This window comes from Anastrepha obliqua, chromosome 2, assembly GCF_027943255.1.
Source record: "Anastrepha obliqua isolate idAnaObli1 chromosome 2, idAnaObli1_1.0, whole genome shotgun sequence".
NCBI lineage: Eukaryota > Metazoa > Arthropoda > Insecta > Diptera > Tephritidae > Anastrepha > Anastrepha obliqua.
In genome coordinates this window covers 23,556,434-23,566,312 of record NC_072893.1, presented here as the reverse complement: position 1 = coordinate 23,566,312, position 9,879 = coordinate 23,556,434, and the positions used below count along the sequence as shown (strand labels likewise).

The following is a 9,879-nucleotide window of genomic DNA, read 5'->3' as shown; positions in this document are numbered from 1 at the left end:
ATAAATTAGCCTCGTATCGGCCCAAAAAAATGCGTACAAACGAACATCATTTCATTTTTATATATATAGATAGATAGATAGAAGAAGATAGATTAAGAAAAAAAAAAATCGATTTTTTGAAAATTCTAACTGTATATAACCCCTAAGTTACTAATAAATATGCATACATCGTTGCGTCCTTGGCATCTCGTATTACTCGACAAAGTTCAGCGGCATCACTATTTTTTATTCCAGTAACAGCATACATTTATAGTGCCACGGAAATTGGTTTAGTAAAAGTATGTGCAATTAAGTGGTGGTGATCTCTTAGATCTCTTCTGCAAATACTTAGCGGAATGCTTCGCTTTAAGGCTCAGAGCGAGCTCACAATGGAGGACTGTCACACATGGACATTCAACCATCTTAGACTCCTACACGGATATACCCAGTGACTGTGATTATCACCCTCGCATTCTCTGCTTCGAAAGGAATTTCCTAATGAAAATCCCTTCTAGACTGGAATGGTTCGAAGAAGATTCAACACCCAACACACCCGTTAAGATCTACACGGACGGATCTAAAATGGACACCGGTGTAAGATCAGGGTTATTTTGCGAAGAGCTTTCTATTAGTGAATCCTTTAAACTACCGGATCCCTGTAGTGTTTTTCAAGCGGAAATAAACGCTATTCATGAAGCCTTAAAGTGGTTAAAGATAAACAGAATATCAACAACAGATATCTGCATTCTATCAGACAGCCAAGCTGCCCTACGAGGCCTGGATGCATTCCAAACAACAACAAGGAGTGTCTTACGTTGTCGCCAATCTCTAAATGGGATGGCCATATCGCATATACCAGGGAATTGTAGGGCTGACCAACTTGCAAGAGAAGATACCTGGCGTTTCCACGGCAGTCGGTTCTACGTTACCGAAACGACCCGGATTTATATCCAAGGACTGTCACTCCAGCAGCATTCCCCGTATGTAAGTATGGGGAATGTTTATGCTGCTACAACAACAAGAAGGTACCTGTATGCCAGACATAAGTAATTTTATGGAGATACCTCTCGCAACTTGTAAGCTTCTCATTAAGGATGCACTAATCAATTCTGTAAATCAAAGATGGATTGGCGTTAACACCTGTGAAATTGCTAGGCAAACATGAATAAGGCTAAATCTAAGTCTGTACGAGAGTATTATAAAATTGCGTAGACTTCAAATTAGGACCTTAGTAGGGGCCCTCCCAGGACATTGTCTCATAGGAAATCACGAAAGGAGATTCGGCGTTTACACGCATGATTTCTGTCGTAGTTGCAGGAATGAGGAGGAGTTGGAAACAATGCAACAACTTTTTTGCACATGCCCAGCTCTAGCCAGAAGCAGGAACCGTTTTTTAAAATCCTACTTTTTAACGAATATAGATAATCTATACATTTTAGGTATCAACAACTTTTTCGCTTTGTCAAAAGCTCAGGATGGTTTAATATGGAGAGAGAAATGTAGCCCAGCCCCCGCGGACCCATTTCGTGGTTGTTGTTGTTGTTGTAGCAGTATCTTTGCCCTGTCAGTGTGTCGTAATCACCGGTCGTCTTCGTCTAGTTCATCTAACGGTAAACCCAGGAAACTAGCTGTTTCGACGGGATGGGTCCAGAGGGAGAGGGGTGTTACATGAGTGGGTTTAATGGGGCATGTGAAAAGGAGGTTAGTGTCGTGCGGGGTGCCTTCACATCTTGGACATATGTTTAGTATGTCGGGGTCGATTCTGGACAGGTAGGAGTATAACCTGCTACAATATCCAGAACGTAATTGTGCCAAGGTTACGCGGGACTCTCGGGGAAGTTGGAGCTCTTCGTCAGCGATTGGTGGTGGTTGGACTCCGATAACGGCATTCAGGGGTCCGGGGGTTAAGAAGGTGGTAAGAGTCTCCGGATGAATGTCGTTTATGGCTTGTCTGTACACTCGTCCGCGTAGTTGAGGAAGTGCCTCCTGATGTACCTGGGAGGTGGCTCAAGCTCGAGCAGGTGTCTGCATGGGTGAAGCCTTCGGTAACACCCTAGCAGAAACTGCTTACTGAGCAGTTTCTTATGCTCCTTAACACACAGCATTTCGGCCTCATTATGCAGATGTTGTATAGGTGACATCAGAAAGCATCCTGTCACGGTCTTTAAAGCAGTGTTTTGGTAGGTCTGGAGCTTCGTCCACTGTGAATCACTGGTTCCACGCGACTACACAGGCGCAGCATAGTTAAGAACCGGCCTATTGCTTTAAAAGTCGACAGCAACATTTCCTTGTCTTTGCCCCAAGTGCTGCCGGCGAGCGACTTGAGAACCTTGTTGCGATTCTGTACTTAAGTTGCAATAGCGGTGGTACGAGTATGCGCTGAGAAGGAGAGCAAGCTGTCAAAGGTAACTCCCAAAATTTGTCGGAATTTGTGTATCATCGACTTTCACCTGGAGTTGTAGCTTAACTTCCTTTGTCCAGGTGGTGAAAAGGGTCGCTGTGGATTTAGTGGGGGAAAGTTGTAAGTTCCTCGTAGTGAAGAAGCGAGAAAGGCTGGCGAGGTAGTCGTTTACCTTGGAGCATAGGCCACCAATGTCATTGCCCGACCCATATCGTGGTCTAAGTGGCATTGTGGGTTCCCATGTGCGATGCGGCTGCCAAACCTAACCTAACCTAAAAGTGGTGGTGATAAATTAAACAATATTTGATGTTTTATTAAAACAAAACTTTTTTATTTTACCTTACATGTGAAATCATAAAACGTTTCGTTTCCTCGTCATAATAATAATAATAATAATAATAGTAATATTAATGTCTGTATAATATTTTTGATGCATATATTAATATTTATGTAGTATTTATTTTATATAACTATATCTGCAAGTAACTAATTTATATATATGTATATATATATAGATATTACCTAGCTTTCTTCTTCATTATTATTTTTAATTTATGCAATAGTTCACTTGCTCCTTTGTTTTATATCCCACACACTGCACTTAAATGTTACACAATATTTCGCCTTATATATTTTTAAGTACATTAGCGCTTTTTATTTATTAGCTGATCTTGCTTAAACTAAGTTAAAGAAATTACAATAAAATGTTTAAAATAAGCGCAACGGACAAACAATAATTAAAGGAGGCCAAAAAAAAAGAACAAAAATTTTAGCAAACATTGTATAAATTAGCTTTAGTGATAGCCGCAAAATAAAGCCGCTAGTTATGGTAAAATCGGCACGTACATTAAAAAAGGGTAAACGCTATGTGCCTTTAACTTTAAAACACTATTTCACACATAAGCAAACCGTTTTTTGTTTAACCTTTAGCACATACTAATATACATAACTATAAATACACAAGTAGCATATCAGCCTAATTGCAGGGTGCCTACTAAATTTCAATAATAAAACCAGTTACAGATTTAAGTGTTTTTGCTTTTCTCTCTCTCTCTGTTCTGCACAAAAAAATCAACCGAGCGCATACATATTACAATAACTTTGCCAAATAACAGTTAATATTCACTTTATTCACTAACAAAAGCTTGCAAATATAACACGATAGCATGAATTTCTCCATTACCAACATTATTTATTATCTTAATACACCACACAGATATTTTGCCAATCAATACACATTGTAAAAGAATAGTAAAGTGAGTACGAAGCGCTAAGCGTACAACAACAGACAATTCGCAGTTTCCCAACAAAAGTGTCTTATGTTCGCGCACACTGCATTTTATTTAGTTTTTTTTTCATGTGAGAACAAGAATGTAGGTTTGGACTTATAATATTTATTATTATTATCATTTCTATATTTTTTAATCGTTTTTTTTTTTGTTTTTTGTTTGCTTTTTCATACGCTTAATACATAATACAGTTATATGGGAGGTGCCATGTATATTTTACAAATTTCACATGAGCGTGTAATGATTATGGACATGGATTTGATTGACTATCTTGCATCGTATATCCTTTGTAAACATTGAAAATGGAGTGTACGTGTGTTTTTGTTTGAATACACGCAAATTTATCAGTTAAACTGTGTGTGTGTGTGTTACCGAATGCTTCGTTAATGTATATTACAAAATATATATTTATAAAGAATATATAGTTTGTGTAGTTTACGAAGAACACATGTATACCATACTTGTATGAAAGGAGAACAAGGAGAGAAAAGGAGGGAACAAAGGGAGGGATATAGTTTTTGTTTTTCTCAGTGTTTTGTTAGTTGCCAGTTTCGATCTTTTTGTGTTTCCTGCTTAAACGCTCTATTAACATTGCATATGCTTATACTGCAAATTTCATTATTTATATTTTGATTCAATCCTATTCGGGTGCAGTGTCGGGGAATCCGCTAACTTCTGTTTGCTCCGCCACGGGTTGCCCATCGACAACATATGATATGCGTAACCTCATACGAAGGGTAGCCTGAAAAAGGTGACAACGCTTATTAATGAGTTGTGCAAGTGTTTTAATTTGTTGTGATTTTTACGCACATTGGACGTACTAACAACACGCATCTCTTGCGTTATAACACCACCTGGCGGTAAGACCGACCCAGAAGGCGATATCATTTGTAGCGTGAATACTCTAGGAACTGCGGCCTGTAAAATAAATGTAAAATAGTAAAAGAAGATTTCGGAAATGCAATATTGTTTAGGTAAATATTTTGGTAGAATAGCAAGCCTAAATGTATGCTATACCGGCAGCAATTTATATATTAGTTTGGGGAAAAAGAAATCCATTATTTTCTCGATCTTCAACAAATATTTCAACTCAAAAACTTTAATTTTTTTCTTTTGAAATTTGTATAGAGGACCATAAAATATATTTCTGTAAGCAAAATTTGCTGGACATTGAGAATGGGATTTCTTCTTCGCAGACTGATAAGGATGGGCTGTCCGTAATTTTTCTTAAAAACTGCCCGGCTATTGTTTTTCCTCTCAAATTAGTTTTTAATAAATCTCTATCTTCGAGAGTTTTTATCAACGATTGGAAAATCACAACTATCACCCATATTTCCAAGAGTGGCAAAAAGAATGATGTGTGCAACTACAGGCCGATCTCGAAGCTTTCTACTATTTCTAAACTTTTCGAAGGAATTGTAAAAGAAAAAAATGTATTTTGCAACTAAGAGCTTAAGGGGTAACACCACTGTAGAAATTTCAAAAAATTGATTTTTTTTTTATAAGCTTAAAAAATTCTTTGAACCTTTTAAAATACAGAACAAAAAGTTTTATACGTTACCGAAGTCTATTTCATAAATATTTTAAGCTTTTAACCAAGCGTTAGTGACTGCTACCTAACGATTTCTCCAAATTTCCAAACTTTAAACGCGTTTTTCTCAAAACACGTTTTCTGAAATTGGCACGCAGCATAACTCAAACAATTTTAAATATTTTTAATCAGGTTTTTCACTACGTCTGTATAATAACCTTCTTAAGAGAAGAGCGTAGGGGATTTTCGATAGATTAATTTAAACGATTGTTATAATTATTTAAGTGCCGTTTTTTTAGTCCAAAATAGAGTTTTTTCCTTCAAATGCTTGCTAATTCCACAAAAATAAATATTTTTTAAATCCCCTACGTGTTTCTCTAGCTATTCTTATCTAGATTAAGAAAAAAAATGTTTCTTTGTTCCAGATTAAAATTTGCACCCTCTGTGCTGCGTGCCGCGGAGCTCCTTCAAGAGAAACCACATTACAAAAATGTCTCCAATGCCGCCATTTTGTAAAATTTTTCGATCAAACTTTGTAGTTTTGTATTTTAGTATATAAGTACTATACAAAAAAATTCTTTAAAAATCGTGTTTATTTTACGCGTGTACAGTGGTGTTACCCCTTAATCTCGCCCAATCAGCATGGATTTATCTCGGGTAGGTCTACAGTTTCCAACCTGGCTGCTTTTGGTGAATACTGCTTTGGAACTTTTGCTGAAGGTTTTCAAGTCGATTGTTTTCATACGGACTTTTCTAAAGCATTTTATAGAGTTTCTCATGCAATTCTATTACGTAAATTAGCCTCGCTTGGTTTCCATTCTGTTTTCTTTCAATGGTTGAAATCTTATTTATCCGATAGACGATGTGTGGTTACGATTGAGGGTGAATGTTCGGAACCTTTCATTGCATCTTCAGGGGTGCCACAAGGCAGTGTTTTAGGGCCTCTTTCCTCCGTTCTATTTATTAACACGTTCACGCCGGCGCTGTTATTCATGGTCTTCGTCCACAGACGGCAACGGTGGTACGCGCTGCCAGATGACGCAATCTTGTGCGGGCCACCGGTGGTACATGCCGTCCCATGAAGCAGACTTGTGCGGGCCACCGGTGGTACACGCCGTCATGAAGGTGTTAATGATATTTGTACCTGTTTTTCATTTGCCAACTTTCTTTTGTATGCTGATGATTTGAAAATATTTTCGGCCATTAGAAAAAATGAGGATGTTCCTATGTTGCAAACGGAAATGAATGCGCTCGTTCGCTGGTGCAGTAACTCTGGCATCTCTCTAAATATTAAGAAATGACTTCATGTCACCTTCGCTAAAACTCAAAATGTTTTCCAGTCATCTTACAGCATTGATACTACTTTACTTCAATCTGTTTATGAATTCAAAGATCTAGGGGTGATCTTTGACTCACATTTTTCTTTCAACAATCACATTAACTTTATTGTGTTCACTTCTTACGTAATCTTAGGTTTTATACGGCGTAATAGCTCGATGTTCTCGGACCCTTACACTCACAAATTACTTTTTACTTCCTTTGTTCGCTCTAGATTAGAATATGCAACTTTTATCTGAAGGCCTTGCCACCAATTTGCAATTGAGAGAATTGGACGTGTATAGAAGGTGTTCCTTAAATATGATCTCAGGTCGTTAAAATTCTCAAATCCTATCCCTTCCTATCATTCCCGTTTGATTTTAATTAAGTTAAAATCTCTTGAGAGTAGAAGGCCTATACTCTCACTGTCTTTTGTATTTAGTGTAATTAAAGGTGAAATGGACTCTGTTCGTCCCTATTACGTTGCATTTACTTTCATATTCCTACTAGACCGTTACGCAATACTTATCCATTTCATCTTTAATTTCTTAATACGAATTATGCGCGTAATGCTCCTATTCCCCGCGCTTTAAGAGAATTCAATGATATCTTGAGTTCTGTTCCGCTTGACTTTTCGGTTTCAAAGAATGAATTTTATAAATTTCTAAACTCTTTTTACTAATTTATTTAATAGTTATAGTAATATAGTAGTAATTTAAGCACATATTAGCTCTAAGTGGTCTGTAACAACAATAATTACGTTTTAGACTTATAATAAACGGAAATAAACGGAATAAAGTGTTTATAAGATAAGTATAAGGTATAGCTCTCTCTCTCCTTTTCCTCTACGTTAAATCTTTTTTCTCTTTCGCGGAACGAAAATGCCTAAAACGTTGCATGGCCCTGAAATTTTACTCTCCATTCCCGCTCGTCCACCGACGCCTACAAAGATTCACTTCAAAAACCATCCTCCTATCATTTGGTATTTCATACATAGAGATTCGAACCTGTGCACCTCCGAATGGTAGTCACGCACCGACCTAGTCGGCTGCGGCGGTCGCTTATATATTAGATTACGGATAGATAGGACGAAACATACGCTTTACATTGGGATATAGACCGCCTCTAGGGTTACATTCAAAACATTTAAAAGCACAATGGGTGCCACATTCGCTAACAATAGAACAAAAATACATTCGAATGCGACTTTTTTCGAAAGTATAAATTGGATTTTGTGCACCGATTCATCACTATGGATGAGACCTGGATCTATCGCCATGATCCTAAATCAAAATAAGAGGCTAAAAAGTAGTGTGAATCTGTTTTTCATCAAATGAGGCCATAACAGCTGTGGAAGCGCATTTTACAGCCCTTCCAGATTATCTCTTCAGGGCGAGCGTCTTGATGTTGTTTCACAAATGGAGAAACCTACAGTTTCAAGCCGATTCCTAACGGCAGATATTTTTTTATGAGAAAGTTTTTCAGGAATGCCCTCGGAGGTTTGCTATTCTCTGCCGAGGGGCGACCACTATTAGAACAACTTTTTCTTAATTGGATAATTTATAAATGTTGAAATTATTTTGTAAAACAATTCTTGAATCGGCTTCTACCGATCGTTTATCATTTGCACACGAAGCAATGGCTACCTGAAACTTATCGCAAATTTCGACTCACCTGAAAGACGTATTGCTCCAATGTATTGGCTGAATTATTTGTGGTTGTCATAAATATCTGTAAGCAGTCGTTGCTCCTAACCGGCACCAGCTGTACCAGCAAGCCGTTCCTATCCAGCACAGTCAAAGTGGGACCCTGAGGAGGCTATGCAGGAACAAAAACAAAAGCAAAATAGTAATACAAAAATAAATATACATTCCACATATTTACCACAGCAATATTGTTTGGTGGTGCAACATTCGCAATTGGCGCCGCTAACTCGGAAAGTAACGCATTGCCCGAAATAGCGCCAGGCTGCGACAAAATACTGTTCGACCCTAATAGACCACCAACACCGATGCCACTACCAACACCACCACCACCGCCACCTCCATTGCCGCTTAACGACATAATATTCGCCAGATCGTTGCCATTTATCGCTGCGGTCGCCGTTGGTATTGTCGCCGCCGACACACCACCACTCAAGTCCAGGCCAAGCACATTATTCATATTTGTTGCCGTATTGGTGGTACCAGCTGATATATCCAAATCGAGCAAATCAAGTATGGCTTGATTATTTGACGTTTCATTAGCATTCTTCGTATTCTTCTTTTGCACAGCCACAGAATTGGACATATCTGTCGCTGTGGGTGAGCTTAAATCGGCGCCACCCAGCAAATCGAGCAATATATTCTATAGTAAAGTAAAGAAAGTTTATTATAAGTAGGTAGGTAGAAATGGCAGTCGGTCTCTAGACCCATGAGCAAGTTTAGACTTCTTATTTGTATATAGCAAACAATGACTCACCGTATTATCACCCATCGTATTCATATTACTCTCTTTGCCTATTTGTTCATCGCCAATGCCTATGCCATTCTCAATCAAATCCGGACTATTGTCATCGTATGAACCGCTGCTCTCGCCATTCTGCGACGAGATGCGACTGATTTGCATTGGTGGCATTTTTTCTAGCAACGGTGGACGCAAATTTTTATAGGTGCCAAATAATTGTGTAAACTCGACGCCACGCTGCTGCAAATCCACATTCAGATGGCTGCCGAATGAGGTAATCAATGCCTGAATTTCTCTAAAAAAAAAAAACCCAGAAAGAAATGTTAATAATTCGTTGATGATTTCATCTTTAAAATGAAAAAAAAAAAAAAAAAAAAAAAAAAAAAAAAATTAATTAGTTTAGGCGATACGTACTCGACACAATTCTGCAGACGCGTGCTTAGTTTAGCGAGTGACACTAAGGCGTATTGCTTGCTGGTTATTGATACTTGAGCAGAGGTTAAAAACTTATGGTACATGCTAATTAAATCGCTTTCCGATGGACGTTCAAATTCTGTTGAATGTTGAAAGAGAAAAATTGCACATTTATTGAAGATTATTAAATTTAAAACCATGTACGCACCATCTTCGTTGGGACCGTACATAAAAAGATCGCCATATTCGCCAATGGCCCACACGGCTACTTGCAACAGCGGCTGCTTGTCTTCGCAGTGATTTGCCACCTGCAGCGACTCCCAGAAACGATTCGTTATGTATGTCTGCTCAGCCACAGGGCTACTCGAGACCAGCTGTATGGTCGAAGAGACCACATCATCGCGCACATAGTTGCCAGCCTTTTGTAGAACATAAATATAAAATAAGACAACAAATTATTTTGGTAGTAAAATTAAATGCTTAGTTGTAAAACGTCACCACTA

General features: G+C 38.2%; 1 protein-coding gene across 9 annotated transcripts in view; it reads right to left on the bottom strand.

Moving 5' to 3' along the window:
- Nucleotides 1-3,489: 3,489 nt before the first annotated feature.
- LOC129236783 (AP-1 complex subunit gamma-1) overlaps nucleotides 3,490-9,879 on the bottom strand; it is a 37,114-nt gene continuing 30,724 nt past the window's right edge. For 7 of the 9 annotated variants that reach the window (XM_054871002.1, XM_054871003.1, XM_054871004.1 and 4 more), the window contains 6 exons: nucleotides 9,377-9,795; nucleotides 8,978-9,257; nucleotides 8,402-8,863; nucleotides 8,192-8,335; nucleotides 4,480-4,587; nucleotides 3,490-4,411 (listed from right to left, as the gene is read on the bottom strand). In XM_054871002.1, coding sequence (XP_054726977.1) covers nucleotides 4,310-4,411; nucleotides 4,480-4,587; nucleotides 8,192-8,335; nucleotides 8,402-8,863; nucleotides 8,978-9,257; nucleotides 9,377-9,795 — 1,515 coding nt within the window. In that variant the 3' untranslated portion in view covers nucleotides 3,490-4,309. The remainder of the gene's footprint in view (nucleotides 4,412-4,479; nucleotides 4,588-8,191; nucleotides 8,336-8,401; nucleotides 8,864-8,977; nucleotides 9,258-9,376; nucleotides 9,796-9,879) is intronic. The other 2 variants (XM_054871007.1, XM_054871009.1) reach the window with 1 other exon arrangement.